The sequence below is a fragment of the Rhipicephalus microplus genome, chromosome 7, assembly GCF_043290135.1.
Source record: "Rhipicephalus microplus isolate Deutch F79 chromosome 7, USDA_Rmic, whole genome shotgun sequence".
NCBI lineage: Eukaryota > Metazoa > Arthropoda > Arachnida > Ixodida > Ixodidae > Rhipicephalus > Rhipicephalus microplus.
This window is the reverse complement of record NC_134706.1, coordinates 104,273,495-104,292,881: the sequence shown is the minus strand read 5'-3', so window position 1 is coordinate 104,292,881 and position 19,387 is coordinate 104,273,495. Positions and strand designations below refer to the sequence as shown.

General features: G+C 45.1%; 2 protein-coding genes across 2 annotated transcripts; both read left to right on the top strand.

The window, feature by feature from the left end:
* The first annotated feature begins 9,542 nt into the window (after positions 1-9,542).
* Positions 9,543-10,293, top strand: LOC142767826 (uncharacterized). Its single transcript, XM_075870064.1, has 2 exons — positions 9,543-10,200; positions 10,256-10,293. The coding sequence occupies exons 1-2, from the start codon at positions 9,543-9,545 to the stop codon at positions 10,291-10,293; spliced, it is 696 nt and encodes a 231-aa protein (XP_075726179.1).
* Positions 10,294-10,354: 61 nt separating this feature from the next.
* On the top strand, positions 10,355-16,732 carry LOC142767035 (uncharacterized). Its single transcript, XM_075868250.1, has 3 exons — positions 10,355-10,708; positions 15,423-15,638; positions 16,383-16,732. Exons 1-2 carry the CDS (start codon positions 10,401-10,403, stop codon positions 15,571-15,573), a joined length of 459 nt encoding a protein of 152 aa, XP_075724365.1. The 5' UTR covers positions 10,355-10,400; the 3' UTR covers positions 15,574-15,638; positions 16,383-16,732.
* Positions 16,733-19,387: the final 2,655 nt, after the last annotated feature.

The window sequence follows — 19,387 nt, the reverse complement described above, 5'->3', positions numbered from 1 at the left end:
TGTCTGAGATGGCAAATTTCTCAAAACGCACCGCATTTGCAAACACCAATGCCGGCAAAATAGACATTATCGGACCATCACATGATGGAAGTACGAGTAAATCCACTTTTTCATTTAGAGATATTATTTTGTGCCCTGGTACCAACACCAAGCGAATACTACGTATATGTCTTTGAATTAGCGTTTAAATGTTTCTTGAGAAACTGAAAAAGTTGATGCAGGTATTGAGGAACATACGGTAGGTTGTCTGTCAGAATCGCAGCTTCTGATAATGAATGGGTAATTTCCGTAGAGCTAATATAATGGCAAGTAATTCTAGATGATAAATAGAAGTGAAGGAAGGTAAGCGAATTGAAAAGAAAGCCATGCAATCAAAAGTTAATGATGCAATTACCCCCATTGCCATTTCTTCACAAACTGAAGCGTCAGTTGCTATCATTGCAGCCTTTTCTTATCTAGTTAATTGGTTCTCCAAAATGGAATTTAGGTATATACTGGGTAAATGCTTGCGATTCTCAGGAAATATGTCCTCGAGCACTGCCCCACTTCTTTTTCATCATAATCCCGTGCTGAGGAAACACCCGCCGTCACGGCCTTGTCTTGTTTCATCATCTTGAGGGGCGCACGAATTTAGACGCGTAGTTGGAATAGCGCGTCTGTGTTGCGTCAATATGCCAAAGACGGGATAATCATGACCCCTGTAGAGGATGGCAGTCCTGTTGGTTTTAACGACACTCGCTCTAAAAATCTATTCATTGCGATGAAACAGAATAGAAAGTTGGGCGAGTTGGTGCGTATTCATATTCAAAGAAAAGCGGCGCACAAAAAAGACGGAGACAAAGAAGAGAACAAAAAAAAACAGCGCTGTGTGTGGTTCTCTTCTTTGTCTCCGTCTTTTTTGTGCGCCGCTTTTCTTTGAATATCATTGCGATGAAGTCCACGAAACAGTGCACAGCACCGTCAAAACGCGTAAAGAAGGTGTTATTTCGTAGCAAAATATTGCTATACCGATAGCTTTCATATGTAGTGTTTTAGTGGCTATGTCCGAATCACATGAAGCGTTACAAGCTATAAGGGCCCAAACCAGATTGGACTAGTTTTGCTTTGCATTGGCCACTGCGAATGGATGGAGTTTTCAATTGACAAATGAATTTCAAACGAGGCATGAATATTTATCGCACTCGCTCACGTGTCACAACTATGAAACGCATTCGAAAGAAGAAAGACTCAAAGAAAACGCCCAGAGTACGGCACTTGGTGGGATGTTAATCATCATACACAATGTTATTACAACTACAACAATGGGGAAAGGCGTGAACGACGCCTTTTTTGTTGGTCACGATTTTTCGGCTTGCTTTAAATATCGGCCGAGCGTCGACTGTCAGCGCACGGCGGCGCATTAAGACGATGAGAAATGATGAGAGCGGGAAGTGTAAAGTAGCAATATTACTTACGAATTATGCGTGTTGTTCACTTCTGGTGCGTACACACTGCGTCCTTCTTATCAGCAACAACTCGAGCGCACTCTCGTATATAGAAGGGCCGACATATTTAGGCGTACTCTTTTGTGTTTGTATATCTTTGTTCTCTCTATAAATTCACATTTCGTTGTTGCATCGGTCCTAGTATTAGGAGGAATAGATGATATAGGGTATAATAAATAACACTAATGTAAAACCTATTTTTGGCACCTACTTTTACACTGGCGTTCCAAAAGCAGAACTCGGCAGGTTTCTGATTGCAATATTGGGACTTAAAGAGACTATCAATAGTTCCTCAACTTTAGCTCGAGTAATGAGAATTCACGTCACCCATGTCCCCATGCAGCTTCCCACTAAACAATATTTGTTGGTGCTTCCATGACAGGTTCGATGAAGGGAAAATCCCCCGCAGGGGCGCCTGCACGAGTAGGCGTTTGGTGTGTAGTGACACCTTGGACCCGAGCTAACGGGGAGTTTCAACTCCCTCCCACGCCTAGCCTTGCGTGGCTTTGCCGTGTCCGGGGAAAAGGGAATCCTGGGGGTTGAGCCGACACTGGGTGATTGGAACGTTAAGGCCCCCTGGCAGGGGCAACACACTCCTTTGGCCCCGGCTTCACGTAGACGGCACCCCTGGGCTGACCCACCCAGGGGAAATCGAATGTCGCCTTTTCCTATCTCTCTTTCCCTACATCTTCGTCTTTATCTCTTACTATTTATCTGTCCTGTCTTCTACTCTCTTCTGTTTACTTCCAAACTTCCTGCCAGCTAGGGTTAACCCTGTGCAAATAGCTTACCTTGGTCTAGGCCCATCGGGTTATAGTGGCGTTGTACGGCTGGCTTCTGCAGGTTTCAGGATCCGCAAACTTGTAGCGTCCCCTCGTTGGGCATCGTAGTGGGTGGCCGCCAACGCTGCTGAACAAAAATAAGACAGGAATGCATAGAGCATTCCCCTTACTGTCTGATTGTACTGGCTCAAAGCGGGTACGCACCGATGATATAAATTTTTTCAACCAGCCAAAAGAAACATATCCTCACTTTCATGTTATCCACTGTGAAAAAACTGAAAAGCAAGCCAGGACCGTCTCTTCTTTTCTAGTAGCTAGATGTCTTACCGAAACTCTTGGCACAGAATATAAGGTAACCAAAATGGCAAGCGGAGAACTTCTCCTCAAAATACGTGAGAAAGAACAATTAGAAAAGTTAGACCTTCTTTCAGATTTCGGTGGCATACCAATAACCATAACACCGCATAGGTCAATGAACACAACTCGCGGAGTGGTATCTGACATGAACTTACTTGACCTAACTGAGACTGAACTTTTGGAGGTGTGGAGGAGCCAAAATGTCACTAATGTACAGAGAATCATCATCAGAAGAGATAATAAAGAAACACCGACAAAACACTTAATACTCACGTTTGCATCCAGTAAACTACCGGAATCTATTCAAACAGGGTATACGAAGACATCTATCAGGCCGTACATACCAAACCCTCGTCGTTGCTTCCAATGCCAGGGGTATGGTCATGGCTCTGAAACCTGTCGTGGTCGCCAGACTTGTGCACAATGTGGAGTCCTAGGCCACGTGTCTGAGAACTGCAAACAACCGCCACAGTGTGTAAACTGCGAAGGAAACCATGCCACATATTCACGCTCCTGCACATACTGGATAAAGAAAAAGAAATATTTACGTTTAAGGTGAAGGAGAACATTTCATTTAAGAAAGCACGGCGAAAAGTAGCACCATTTTATGGACCTACATACGCCTATGCGGCGCGTCAGGGGGCACCGCCGCACCAGCCCTCGCCACTCCTACAACCCGCGCATACCGAGCCGGTGGTTGTGGCACCTCCCCCCAAAGGCGGCTGTAGCCCAGGCTACACCGCCTACTCCCAAACAGAGACCGGAGACTCCAGAGTCCTCGGGTCTCAAGGCCTCACCTCACCAGGGGAGGCCCGAAATTCGAACTAACAGCCTGCACGTGTGGGCATCCAGTGCCTTCGAGGAGGCAATGGATACGTCGGTACCCTTGGTGCCGAAAGAGCGGCTGGCTCCTTGGAGCGCGCCAAGAAAACAAAAAAGCAGATAACAGGGCCTGGTGACGGCCCTGTTAAGTGAACTCAAACTCCCTGTCTAAACAGCCACTCACTTTTCGTACACACAGCACAACTTTACATTCACCATGAACACTCATATTATACAATGGAACGTCAGGGGCCTTCTCAGAAACCTTGACGACATCCAAGAACTCTTACACGAACACTCACCGAAAATTCTGTGTGTACAAGAAACACACCTTAATTCAAAACACAAATTTTCTTCGTAAATACGTTACTTTCTGAAAGGGCCGTGCTGATGCCATGACATCATCCGGAGGTGTTGCCATCGTAGTGAATCAAGGAACTGCATGCACACACCTACAACTTCAAACATCCCTTGAGGCATTGGCTGTTCGAGCGGTTCTTTTTTGATAAACTGATCACAATCTGCACTATTTACATTCCTCCTAGCTATCAGCTGCAAAAACGTGATTAACACTCTTTAATTGATGAACTTTCGGAGCCTTATGTTCTCTTTGGAGACTTTAATGCGCATAGCAGGCTAAGGGGTGGCTCTCGGTATGACGTGCGAGGTTGACTGATTGAACAGTTCCTTCTCTCGTCGAGCGCGTGTCTCCTAAATCGAAAAGAACCAACCTGTTATAATCTCGCTAATAACACTTACTCCTCCATAGACCTAAGCATAGTATCTCCGTCTCTTGTGCCTCTACTCCAGTGGAAAGTCGTCAGTAATCTGTACGGAAGTGACCACTTCCCCGTAGTTTTGAGCACAGCTACAGTAACTGAGTGTCCACCACGTGTTCCCAAGTGGCTCATAAACAGAGCCGACTTGGAACAGTTTTATACCATCGCTCGTCTAGGATGGAATGACATATGTACTTTGAACACTGATGTTGCTGTCAACTACTTCTCAGCGTTTTTGAATGGTGCTTCAACAAAATGCATCCCACAAACAGACACCCTGGAAAACGGCGTGTGCCATGGTGGAACTCTGAATGCCGAAACGCGCGCAAACAGCAAAACAGAGCTTTGAGGCTGCTTCGGAACTCACCGACAGCCGAAAATCTTGACACCTTCAAGAAAATAAAGTCTCAAGGCAGAAGAACGCATCGGCAGGCCAGAAAAGAAAGCTGGCAGAAGTTTTTGTCAGGATTCAATTCATACACACAGGAGGCTAAAGTCTGGAACATGGTCGGTAGGATAGCAGGAAAACAAGCACACACACTTCCACTCGTAAACACTCAGGGTGATACCTTGGAAGATCAGGCAAACTTCCTCTGTGCACATTTCGAACAGGTGTCCAGCTCATCCCACTCTACTGACACTTTCCAAAAATACAGAACAAGAATAGAAAAGCAGAAACTCAAACACAAATGCACTAGATACGAGGCATATAACCAAGCTTTCAGTCTAGCTGAGCTGCGAACATCTCTAAACTCCTGCAGTACTTCTGCCCCAGGTTCTGACCATGTGGTGTATGAAATGTTAAAAACCTACCAATCGAAACACTAAAACCTTACTTTGTACAATGCTATCTAGTTTTTTGGCACTATCCCTACCTCCTGGAAAGAGGCTATTATTATTCCCATTTTGAAAGAGGGCAAGGACCCTTCTTTACCTTCAAGTTATAGGCCTATTGCACTTACAAGCTGCTTGTGCAAAGTCTTCGAAAAAATTATAAACTGCCGACTCTTACATTTCCTTGAAACAAACAATTCGCTCGACCCATTTCAGTGCGGCTTTCGAGAAAGTAGATTCACCACAGACCACCCTGTTTGTATCGAGGCGCAGATCAAGGACGCCTTTGTCCATAAACAACATTTTCTCTCTGTATTACTCGATATCGAAAAGGCTTATGATACAACATGGCATTTTGGAATTCTAAGAGACCTGTCCCACAATGGCGTGCGCGGAAGAATGTTTCACATAATCGAAAGTTATCTATCAAACAGGACATTCCGTGTCCGAGTGGGCACGGTTCTTTCTCAAACATTTCTCCAGAAAACACGCGTGCCACAAGGTGGTGTACTTACCTGCAGACTTTTTCTCATCAAAATGAATTCCTTGCACTTGTCCATCCCTCGCTATATGTTTTATTGTACATATGTTGATGACGTCCAGCTTGGCTTTAGATCTTGCAATCTGGCAATGTGTGAGCGGCAGGTTCAGTTAGGCTTAAACAAGGTCTCCAAATGGGCAGAGGAAAACGGATTCCGACTGAACCTACAAAAAAGCACGTGTATTTTGTTCTCCCGAAAGAGAGGCATACACTCAGAACCCGACATTGAACTGAACGGTCAACATCTGTCTGTTAATGCGGAGCATAGATTTTTAAAATTAATCTTGGACAACAAGTCGACCTTCGTAGCGCACATCAAGTATCTAAAAACAAAATGTTTAAAAGCCATGAATGTTTTAAAAGTGTTCTCACGTACTACCTGGTAGTGACAGGCAATGTCTCATGAACTTGTATAGAAGCCTCATTTGCACCCGCTTAGATAATGGGGCCGTTGTTTATCAGTCTGCGACTCTAAGTGCTTTGAAGATGCTGGACCCCATGCACCATTTGGGCATCCGCCTTTCTACGGGTGCTTTTCGCACCAGCCCCGTAAAAAGCCTTTTTGTTGAGTCAAATGAGTGGTCGCTTCATCCGCAGAGAACTTACATGTCCTTTGTTTATTTTCTTTAGGTGAAAGCAGACAAGAAGCACCCCTCATACTCTACTAATAAAGATTTGTCAAGCTCAATTTTGTTTCCAAACAGGCTTCGACGAGGCAGCCCTTCACAGTTCACCTGAAGAGTCTAGCTGAGGAAACTGAAGTCTCATTTGAACATAGTTTAATGGCTCCTGTAGCATACCCGCCACCGTGGAAATGGCAGACTATAGACTGCGATGTGTCTTTTCTAGAAGTTACAAAACATGCGCCTATTGCCCATATCCGAACATACTTCCTGGAACTTCATTACAAATACACACGTCCTGAGTTATTTACAGATGCCTCCATGTCTAACTCCTCTGTGTCCTACGCTGCTGTCGGTCCATCCTTTTCGGATGCTGGCCCTCTACATCCAGGCACAAGTATCTTCACAGCGGAAGCTTATGCGATACTTGTGGTGGCTAAACACATCAAGCAATTACAAATACAAAAAGCAGTATTTTATACGGACTCTCTCAGTGTGGTAACGGCTCTGCACATTCTTAAAAAACGAAAAACCCAGTCCTTGTCTCACTTTACTCCATTTTGTGCACACTCTACACACTTAAACAACATGTTGTAGTGTGCTGGGTGCCAGGGCACCGTGAGATTCAAAGCAACGTGAGGGCGGATCAGCTCGCTGCATCCGTCCACAAAAGCACTGCCCCTACACACATATCAATCCCGGCCCTTGATCTTAAGCCGTCTCTCAAACAAAACCGCAGGGACTACTGGCAGAGCAAGTAGAATACACACACACAAGACAAACTACACATTCTTAAGCCACACCTTGGTCGTTGGCTGCACATATCAAAATCGCGTCATACAGAGGTAATACTAACGAGACTCAGGATAGGACACACATACACGACACACACATATCTTTTGTCCGGTGGCGATCCACCATTGTGTGACAGATGTGGTGAAGCAATAACAGTCTCTCACATGTTAATCCAGTGCAAACACTTGGAAACTCTGAGAAAACAACATTTTTCATTCCCCTACCGACAACATATACCTTTATACCCTGCAATGTTCATCGGTAGGGAATCGCTTTTTAGTCATAAATCATTGTTAGCGTTTTGAAAAGAAATTCATAGTTTTCATATCAGATACCCGGGCATTCCGTAGCACGACCTCTCCAGAGAGGTTTTCGCTGCGGTGGCTACACAAGAAAGCACTTGCCTCACGGCCCTTGGACGCAAGGGTATGAACGAGTGAGGCACATGTGCTAATGCCATACATATCCACCATCGTCTTTTATTATCCCCAACTTTTGTCATCTATTCACACCATACACACCTTTCACGGCATGGTCATGATTTTATTACTTGTATGTTCTTACCCGCCTTACCGCGAGGAATTTTATGGCCCTTATACAGCCGCTTATCACAATCAATGTCCATATTTTTAGTAAGATGAACTGGCGCTCTTTGGCCGTGAATTGTCCCTTGCGCCGCAAAACAGCAAGCATCATCATCATGAAGGGAAAATCGGATGATAAGGGTGATGCCTTCAAATTCAAGCGGTGACCTGTAAGTGGCCATACTAGTAGGTACTTTATTTATTGTAAAGCCTCGCCTACATGAACAAATATGATTACTTAAAAAGAAAAAAAGTAAAGATTCATATCTTCGAAGCAAAACTCAAAGGCAATCCAGTTGGCAACGATTCACGCTTCATACGAAGCGCTTTTGTTGTGTACTTCATTGTTCTCCTCATTTAAGCATGCTGTGTACCTACGAGCATGATTGATATCTTTATTATAAATTCTTTACAGTGCAAAAAGCGTCGCTTCCACTTACTATTTACTTTTCGCTAGCATAAAGTTTATACATCTCAAACTTTTGATCGCGCGATCGAGGCGTGCAGACGCGTTCCATCGCCTGACGTTTCTTATTCTAAGTAGAAGATTCCGTTCATTACATAAACGAAATGCTGCCAAAACGTCCCTTTTCTTTTATAAATTGTCTCGTTTTCTGTTTGATTAGGCATTTAAAAGCCGTAGCTCACAAATTTATAACGTCACACTTTCGAGCGTGAAGAAAAAAAGTCACATGGTTCTCCTAATTATTTACTGCCGCGAATTCACGACATACAAACAAAACTTCATGAAGCAAGTCATGAAGTGCGTAGCGCACTTAATCAAGTACTCACGCGGAAAGTTTCAGTGGTATTCAACATGAAATATCTTTCTCTCTCTCGTCTAACCTATTCTCTGCTACAACAAATTGTTCTGTAGCTCATGCGTCGCACGTGCTGCAGCTTTAGCTTAAACTCTATTTTCAATGATTTCGTTTATTTGGCATGTAGCTCCTCAAGAGTAAACACACAAAATTTTTGTAGGTCTGAAGAATTTTTTTCGCGAGGTCTTCATTCTGCTTGCACATCAAGAAATTGCGACAAAACCAAAACTGTGCTTTAAAGTCGTATTTGACATCATCTACCAGCGGAATTGATTAAAAGTCGCTATTTAATGCTTGAAAACGAAAATCATTTTTGTTTTGTTCCGCGCTTTCATAATTCGGGCGTTAAAGGGTTGAGCAATTGTCAAAAGTGAACCAAACAAGTTCAGCCACTTCTATTGCTTTTGTGTTTTTTTTCTTCATGCCATCGCATCCAAGCTTTGTAGGTTGTTTCGGTTGTTTCGCACAGCCTCTTGAATTTGGGGTATTGCAGTCCCTGCGCCGACTGTCCTCCCTAGTCAGCCCGCTTATGAGCATGGGGCGAAGTGATTACACATCCATATGACCTCACAGTGACGTCAGCAAAACTTCTCATGGCTTTTCTACTTCAGTTCTGGACTTAGTGTAGTGGCTTGTTCCTTTGTTGAGTTAACCTTGTGGAAAATTTCTCATCCTGAGATTGATCCTAATTGTGTTCGAACGATACGCCGGTGAAAAACCTAAAGAACAAAACTGTCTCAACTTGGCTCTGTGTAGCCTTCTACACGGCTATCTATAGCGTTAGAAAATAATAATTCACTAACATAAACAGCCCAGAAAATGAGCCTTAGTAGCCTTCATAATAAGCCTTAGTAGCCTTAATAAAAAGCCCTAATAAGAATTAGTAGCCAACGTATGACGCGCCGTACGGACGTCACAGGCTACGTCTTGTGCCTGTACTTATATTGGCATGCGAGCCGCTTGCTTATGACATTAAACCTTTGCCACCAACTGAGTCCAGCGTCGCCTTGCTCGCCGGCTACAACAGATGGCGACGAGGATGGGATAGGCTGAACCGAACGACGGGGGCGGATCCTGTGAGCAACGACAGCTGGAAGGCGAAAGGCAACGTATGGCGAAGATGTGGGAATTTGACGCCTTCATAGAAGAAGGAGACGAAGATTTCGCTTCGTGTGTAGAACGGTTTGGGCACTATTGCAAAGTAGCCGGCATACAAGACGAAGAACCTAAAAAGTCAGCCTTCATCTCTGCCATAAGAAAGAAAGCGTACAAGACGCTCAAGGACCTTCTTCTACCTGCAAAACCTGAAGAGAAGACGTTCGAGGACTTGGTGAAAGTGCTGAGTGGCCACTACAAGCCTTCAAGTCAGGTCATTGCGGAGCGTTTCAATTTCAACAGGAGGTACCAAGGAGAAGGGGAGTCCGTCGCGGCATTTGCAGTCACGCTGAAGCACATGGCAGCCAAGTGCAACTACGGTGCATTTCTCGACGACGCTTTACGGGACCGGTTCGTCGCTAGGTTACGGAATTCCACCATTCAGACGGGTTTACTGAAGAGGAAGGAACTGACGTTCAAATCGGCCTGCGTTTTTGCTAAGAGCGTTGAGCAAGCGGAGCGGGAGTCGAGGGGATTCCGACCAACTGCGAATACGGATGCCAAAATTCACACTCTAAAGAAGGCGAGGAAGGAATCGGAGTTTGCCAGCAAGCCGAAGAACAGTTCCATGCAAAGCTGCTATCGATGCGGTCAAGAGCATGACGCCCGTTGCTGCCGTTATCGTAAACTCAAATGCCATCTTTGCAAGCGCGTGGGACATTTGGCGCGCATGTGCAGAAGCAAGCAACCGGCGCCTGGCACCGTCCACAACGTGAGTGACGAAGCTAGCGGAGGCACAGAGCTGCTGCTGCACGGGGTGTATCTGGTTGGCACGGAACAACCATATGAAGTTGAAGTACAGATAGCCGGCCAGCTTGTGAAGATGCAAGTAGATACGGGCGCAGCCGTATCACTCGTTCCGGATTGCGTTTACCGGCAGCTAAAGCAGCCGCCGCAGCTTGCGAAGTGCGAGATGAAGCTCAAGACTTACGGCGGAGCGACGCTACAAGTGAAGGGCAAAGCGGAGGTTTTGGTCGATTATAAGGGACAGCGGAAAGTCCTGCCAATCATCGTGGTACCAGGAGAGAAGCCTGCACTCCTAGGCCGTGACTGGATTGCGAACCTCGGATTGGACCTAAACAGCATTCACGAGGTGCATGCACAACCGTCTGTTGACAGCATCCTGTCAAGGTATGCCAGCGTTTTTTCACCTGGTTTAGGGTTGATAAAGGGTTACCAAGCAAAACTGGTGCTTAAGGAAGGAAGCATGCCAGTCTTTTGCAAGGCGCGGTATGTGCCGTATGCCATTCGTGAACCTGTCGAGCATGAGCTAGGCAACTTGCAAAAAGAGGGCGTACTGGTGCCCGTAACCCGCAGCGACTGGGCCACGCCGCTGGTAGCTGTTCACAAGCCAGACGGCACAGTACGATTGTGTGGAGACTATAAATTGACGGTTAATCCATGTGTGAAGACCGACCATTACCCACTGCCCGCGGTGGAGGATTTGTTCACGACACTGGCTGGGGGCGAGGTTTTCACCGTTCTGGACCTTTCGACGGCATATCGGCAAATCGAGGTGCACCCTGACTCGCGACCTTTGCTGACTATACACTCTCACATGGGGTTGTTCCAGTATGTTCGAATGCCGGACGGAATCTCAAGTGCGCCTGCAGTTTTCCAGGCAATCATGAACGAGCTGTCGAAAGGACTACCGGGAGTGGTATGCTACCTCGACGATGTCCTCATCACGGGAGCATCGAATACCGAATGCCTGGCCCGAGTGGAAGCAGTCCTGCAGGTTTTCATGGACCACGGCGTAAAAGTGAGAAAGGAAAAATGCAAGTTTTTTTTTAATTCTGTCAAATATCTTCGGAATATCATTGACGAAAATGGTGTGCACCCGTGCGCCGAAAAGGTTGAAGCCTTAAGGGAAGCACCCACACCTAAGAACATCAGTGAGCTTAAAGCGTACCTCAGCATGATAATTTTTACTCCAAGTTCATGTCAAACATGTCTTCGAGGCTAAAGCCTTTGTATGCACTGCTTCAGAAGGATAAAAAGTGGGTCTGGTCCGCAAAAGAAGAAAAGCCTTCGCGGAGAGTAAGAGCCTCCTTACGCAAGCGAGCGTGCTAACATTCTATGACACAAAGAAGCCTTTTGAATTAGTCTTCGACGCCTCTCCTTACGGGGTTGGCGCAGTGTTGTTTCATGTCGTGAACGGGAAAGAAAGGCCGATAGCTTATGCGTCACGCACTTTGAGCAAGGCCTAGAGTGGCTACGCACACATAGAAAAGGAAGCGTTGGCTGTGATTTTCGGAATCAAACGATTTCGCAAGTATCTTTACGGCCGTGAATTCACCAAATATTCCGATCACCGTCCCCTGGAGGGACTGCTGGGGCAAACAAAGCCAATTCAGCAAATGGCAGCAGCACACATGCAGCGCTAGATGCTAGTGCTAGCTGCATATCGCTACAAATGGGTGTACAGACAGGGAGCGCAAATAGCAAACGCGGACGCGTTATCGCGATTACGGCTTCCGAACGACACCGACGAAAGCGACTACGTTCACTTCTTTTCAGCAGTAGAAGCCATACCACTATCTGCGAAAAGGATCAGTGACGAAACCCAAAAAGACCCAGTTTCGTCTAAGGTGCTGATGTATGTTTTGAATGAATGGCCATCGTACGTGTCAGAAGACAACGCAGCCCCATTGTTCTCGCGGAAAGACGAACTGTCGGTAGACTGTGGTTGCATAACATGGGGAACTCGAGTTGTTTTACCTGAAGCGGTACAATCTGAGGTCTTATCGCTTTTGCATGAAGGGCATCCAGGCATCACTCGCATGAAAATGCTATCAAGAAGCCATGTGTGGAGGCCAAAGTTGTGCGACCGCATTGAAGAAACTGTAAGAGGTTGTTCAACTTGCCATTAACGCAGAACTCTGCGCCCCACGTGCCGATGTTATCGTGGGGATGGCCAACCCACAGGTGGCAGAGAGTTCACCTGGATTTTGCCTACTACAAGAACGACTGGTTTTTAGTGCTTGTCGATGCGCACTCCAAGTGGGTGGATGTTCTGCACATGAAGTACACTACAGCACAGGTGACAGTTGAAAAACTCCGCACTCTTTTTGCTGCATTTGGGCTTCCCGAGAGAATTGTGACTGACAATGGGCCGCAATTTGTGTCTGCTGAATTCACAAACTTTCTCAACTCCAATGCAGTGCAGCACACCAAGACACCTTCTTACCACCCAGCTTCAAATGGCACGGCGGAGAGGCTTGTCCAGACCGTCAAGCGAAGGTTCATCAAACAGCTACGGGACGAGCAGAACATGGGAGTTACTCGGACGATGCAACATCGGGTAGACCAGTTCCTGTTCACCTACCGAAACACACCGTGTTCGACGACCGGTAAGACGCCAGCCGAACTGTTTCTCTCATGGAGGCCACGCACGAGGCTGAGCATCTTGCATCCGGAGATAGCGAAACGTGCCGAAGCAAATATAGCTCGAAGACAGGGTCAGGAAACCCATACTTCATGGAGGGAGTTCGAGGTTGGTGACAACGTTCGTGTGCGAGAAAACCGATCGAGTGATCGACGTTGGTTGGAAGGAACAGTTGTGCGACGAGTTAGCAAAAGAACATACATAGTTTGAATCGAAGACCACGAGCGCTTTCTGCATGCGGACGATATTGTTCCTAACACATGCCTTGCTACTCTTCCCAGAAGCGTGTGGATTCCTGAGCAAACCCGCATGGCACAGCCGGGTTCCACTCTGTCACAAAGCGACAGCGACACCGCATCGCCGCCGGAAGGGCCTGCACCAGAGCAACGACTTCCGCCACCTAACCGAGCTAGCGTGACGGAACTGCCATCACAGCAGGCGCCTGACGCCAGCTTCCAAGAAAACGTCGCGCCTCCTGAATTGCGACGAAGCGCAAGAATTCGAAAGCCTCCCGAACGTTTTGGCTATGCTGGTAAATAAAGGGGGAAGAGATGTAGTAGCCAACGTATGACGCGCCGTACTGACGTCACAGGCTACGTCATGTGCCTGTACTTATATTGGCATGCGAGCCGCTTGCTTAACACATTAAACCTTCGCCACCAACTGAGTCCAGCGTCGCCTTGCTCGCCGGCTACAACACCACTCAAACTTTTTATCGCGTGATCGAGGCGTGCAGACGCGTTGCATCGCCTGACGTTTATTATTCTAAGTACAAGATTTCGTTCATTACATAAACGAAATGCTGCCAAAACGTCACTTTTCTTTTATAGATTGTCTCGTTTTCTGTTGGATTAGGCATTTAAAAGCCGTAGCTCACAAATTTATAACGTCAGACTTTCGAGCGTGAAGAAAAAAAAGTCACATGGTTCTCCTAATTATTTACTGCCGCGAATTCACGACATACAAAAAAAACTTCATGAAGCAAGTCATGAAGTGCGTAGCGCACTTAGTCAAGTACTCACGCGGAAAGTTTCAGTGGTAGTCAACATGAAATATCTTTCTATCTCTCGTCTAACCTATTCTATGCTAAAACAAATTGTTCTGTAGCTCATGCGTCGCACGTGCTGCAGCTTTAGCTTAAACTCTATTTTCAATGATTTCGTTTATTTGGCATTTACCTCCTCAAGAGTAAACACACAAGATTTTTCGTAGGCCTTCATTTTGCTTGCACATCAAGATATTGCGACAAAGCCAAAACTGTGCTTTAAAGTCGTATTTGACATCATTTACCAGCGGAATTGATTAAAAGTCGCTATTTAATGCTTGAAAACAACAACCATTTTTTGTTTTGTTCCGCGCTTTCATAATTCGGGCGTTAAAGGGTTAAGCAAGTGTCAAAAGTGAACCAAACAAGTTCAGCCACTTCTATTGCTTTTGTGTTTTTTTTGTTCATGCCATCGCATCCAAGCTTTGTAGGTTGTTTCGGTTGTTTCGCACAGCCTCTGGAATTTGGGGTATTGCAGTCTCTGCGCCGACTGTCCTCCCTAGTCAGCCCGCTTATGAGCATGGGGCAAAGTGATTACACAATCATATGACCTCACAGTGACGTCAGACAAACTTCTCAAGACTTTTCTACTTCAGTTGTGGACTTAGTGTTGTGGACTTACTGGCTTGTTCATTTGTTGAGTTAACCTTGTGGAAAATTTCTCATCCTGAGATTGATCCTAATTGTGTTCGAGCAATACGCCGGTGAAAAACCTAAAGAACAAAACTGTCTCAACTTGGCTCTGTGTAGCCTTCTACACGGCTATTTATAGCGTTAGAAAATATTAATTCACTAACATAAACAGCCCAGAAAATAAGCCCTCTAAGGAAGATTATGAAAAGAGCATTAACCGAACCTTTTCACTGTTTTTTCACCGTATCGCATTTTGCGCCGGCTCCTTTCAAGATAAGCCGCCTTAAAATGGAACAGTAGTGTTTAGACATCCGTGAGAAAAAGTATTCAGGGAAACCTAAAGACTAGATTTTGTAAAAAAGCAGAGGATTAACTGGCGCGCCATAATGCGAAGGATTCAGAATTATTTTCCCCACGGGGGTTTTTCAACGTACGCTTCCACCTGAAACATGTTTTTTTTTTGCTCTCGATGCATGGTTGTGGTTGGCTGGAATCGACTTATCTTTTTCGAGATTGACAGCGCAACACTGCACAATCGCCTAGCTATCACAACGTATGATTATTGAAAGTTCAAAAATATTATCTAACGGCAAATAAAAAATAAACCTCACTATATTTCAAAAGTATTTATGTACTCTGATAAACCGTGTTATAGATATTACAAAACTTTTCCTTAATTTAAGAAATTGGGCATGTGTGTCGATAGTAGTATTCAAAATGTCACCGTTACCCACTTTAGAAAGTGACCGTTTTTCGTGGCACGTAATGAACATTTCCAGAAATTGGCGTGCGCCACCTACGCTGGTCGCAATGCACTATGGGAAGTCGGAGCGCCGGCGGAGTAACGTCTGTTCAAGGAAGCATTGGCTCACCTCGTTTGCCTCTGCGTGGGGGCAAAGGAACGCATCCTTGTGGGAGTATCGCGAGTGATAACCCTGCTTCAATCTGCATTCTCAGGAGAGGCACAACGCAGAACAACATAAAGTAAGCAAACGGTAAGTGCTTTTGATTTATTAGAGACCCGGGAAAATGCTAACGTACCCGCGAAAGAGCCCATTGAAGTGGAAACATTACTCGGCTTTCGAGGCGAGCCTGTGCGCTTCGCTGGTCGCATTTCCATGTAGCGGGAGCTTTTATTTTTTCTTTTATTTTCTGCATGACCGTACAGCCTTACTTAATGATAGACACTGTCACTCGTGATATGCTTCCGGGCGATACGTTGTGCAAGACCGTGGCACTTCGCGCATGATAATCAATGTCAAAATACGACCCCTATAAATGGGTTTGAGCCCCAATATGCTGGTGGATCGGAATTTCACTTGCCTGTTACGAAGGTAGTGCCTGAGAAACTTGGAACTTGGGGCACTAAGAGTATACTAAAAACTAGCTCCACGAAGCCTATAGAGTGAACATAAAGTGAGTACTGTCGGGCGCGGAGATTAAGTAGTTATAACAGCGCCATGTCACACTTCATAAAGTACAAATATTCTGCACGTTTGACTTCACAGTACTTTTTGTAAAACAGCGTAAAACATGGTGTCTCTGTGTGGTTCACGTTAAGAATTTAGAAATTTTAGACCTGAATGCTCAATCTAACAATGGGAAGAAATATATAACAAAATGAGCGTTAGCGTGTGCAGTTTACACAATATTCCATTTCACTGCTTCAGGTCCTGTGATCCCTTGTTTCAATACAGTTTATGTTTATGCTAATTTAGTGATTGGTCCTTTCGATGCAGATGGCTCTCCAAGCCACGGAAAACATACAGCCGTTTCTGTCACCTTGGACAAAACGGCCATCGACAGAACATCTGAAGGACTCGCCTTAGGCGTATTCAGAAGGAGACGATTCGCAGAATAGGGTGTTCTCATGGTGGTAATAAACACGCAGTGTCTGGGCACAGTATGTGCAAGCTACAACACGTTGATAAGTAAAGCATTTTAAGGCAGATAACACAGAGACTGTCACTTTAAAACCATTAGTGGAAGCCTCATTCAGTGTGGCAAATGTATAGAATACCGCAGCAGCGCTTACATCAGTTGGCAATGTTACCTGGCGGCGAGTGTCGCTTTTGTATCCGTAATCAAACTATAAGTAGCACTCTTTGCTTTGACACAGTAACCTCGCCCCGGTAAAAAAATTAGGTACTGGAAGCCACAATAGGTGAAGCCTCTAGGTTTATGGTGACTAATGATCCGATACAATTGAACGTAACCAAGCAGTTATCAGCAAAATAAACACTAAGTAATAGTGCAATATATACTGCATAGTTTTCTTTTTTTAAGTATTCACTCAAGACAATTTAAAGGCGTATGCCATCTTTCTTTTTATTCAGTCAATTTATTGGCCCTTTCCACAACCATCCGAAGGTTTTCTGGCCCTAAAAAGACGTTTCACTAGTTTAATAAGCGGAGCCATTCCAAACATGTAGCACCTCGCCTTGTATTTCTCGGACTCCATGATTGGTGGGCCAATCACCCGGGCATTGTAAAGCGACGATGTCGTGTAAAGACCATTATGAACTTTACACGTTATGTGTAGAGTCCAGAATGTTGCAGATTGTGCAAGAGGTGTGACCTTACACATTCTGTTATCCGTGATGTTACGATGACGCCCTATCGTGGCACGATCACGCGATAATTTTCACGTCGCTCTTGTTGACGCCACCGACATAGGATGCCATAGCCACCAACAGAAATGTTTAGTTTTTAGTCGAAAACTGTAGGTGTCTCATCAAACGCTAACCTTGACCATTTGCGTCACGCGTTGGCGACTTCGAGTGATCCAAGAAATCATCACAGGTTAACGACAACATATATGATGTAGACAACGCAAAAAAGTGTGACATTATTTGAACGTCATGTGACTTCACGTGATCACGTCATTGCGTGATATTCTAGACTAGTCAATGTGGTGTGATCATGGAGACAATGCAAATCCTCATCATGTGCAGCAATTTTTCGAAAGGTGGTGTGGGTGGATGTGGACAAAGGCCTCGGCACGGGGTGCAAAAGGGGCAATCAGCCCACTCATGCACACGTACCATCACTTTCCCACGCCGAAGCTACAACACTGCTCTCGCCGCGATGCAAGACGGATTCGCAACCATGACATCATCCTTCTGACACTCATGAACTGGCGGGGTATAATCTGCACGTCGACTGGCAATAAAAACGAGATTGCGTTCATCTTCGTGTCGTCTTGGCAGAATGCACAAGGGACCCTGTGATTCCTTTCTGAGGCATTTATTGGTATCGCCCCCATAATTTCGCTTATAAGTGGGAAAGGTATAGAGTAGGAGAACTTCCTTCAAATGTAAAATCCCAGTACCATGATCACAGCGAATGAGAACTCAAATATCTTAACAAAGATCAAACGTAGCTGCAGCATCACAAAAATTCAAGTCCTGAAGTATCACTGAGCAATGAAATTAAACATCAGATGTGTTTCGTGTCATATGACACCCAAAAACAGAGGAAGTCTGTACGCCACTTTTCTTCTTCTTCGACATGTTCTGTGTTGAGTCTGGCTGTATGTCGCGAGCACTACAACATATTTGGCGTGCATAAAAGTCGGACCACACAAAAGTAGCCGTTTCTTCACAAGAGCAGCACCTTACGCCAGCCAAAATTACTCATGGCAATCAATAAAAGCAGGCGAAAGCGGGAAAGCATCGTCTGCTCTGCCTGCCCGGCGCTACGCTTTCCCATATTGCTCCAGCCCTGAGCCGCCAGGGGAAGGCACGGCACGGCAATTTCTGAAAATGTTTATTGATAAGTAGCTGTTTTTTCTACTTTTGTGTTTCAAAACACCAAACCCTAAAAACTTTATTTCTTTTTCAGGAGTAGGCCACGAACAATAGGAATGGTGTCTGAAGTTCCTTATGTACCGTTGCACTTGTTAAAAAAGTATACCTGTCTCAACAAAACTACCAGGAAAAACTGTTGCAGTATAAAAAGCATTGCTCGTTCAGCTGTGCGTACTTTGGGCCCACATGTGAGGAACCGTGCTATGGGCACAAAACCAAATGGAGAACACACCCTAGAGAAGTAGAGCCACAAGAACAACCAGACAGGGACAAATCCGGATGACGTGCTCATTATGGTCTCGTGCAAGTGCCAATTAGAAAGACCCTAGTTTCCATGGTTAATAAAAAGTCGAAGTAATTAGCCACTTCCATACCGGCTGCTAGAATGGTTTTTTTTTGTTTGGTTTGGTTTGCTTCATTCAAGGCAAAATTCAACAATATTGCCTTGGGGGACACGACTAAAGGCTAAGTAAATGCCTGACTTGGTCGCGTCACCCTGGCAGCAAAGCATAAACATACCGCAAGCACAATACCCAGAAAATTACAACATCACGTGTTATCTTACACGGGTACCATAGTCGAACAGGAACTGTCAGAAGTGTTGAATAAAAGAATAGAAATATAAACAGTCCTTATTCGAGTGGTGGCAAATACAAACAAATGCATGTTTTCTATTCAATAAATTAACAAGAGACATCTTGACGAGGAAATCGAGTTACTGTACAAGACAAATTAGAGTATAATAAACAACAGGCAAACGGACAGTAATGAACAAGGTGCAATGAATACAAAACCATCATTAACTACAAACTTCAATAATCAAGAAAAGCATCGCTTTCATCCACTAGAAACTATTTCGTTATTTTTGTAAATGATCTAGCTGAAATTCCGTCTTCCAGTAAATGTACTATAGTTGGGTGTTTGTTTAGAATGTT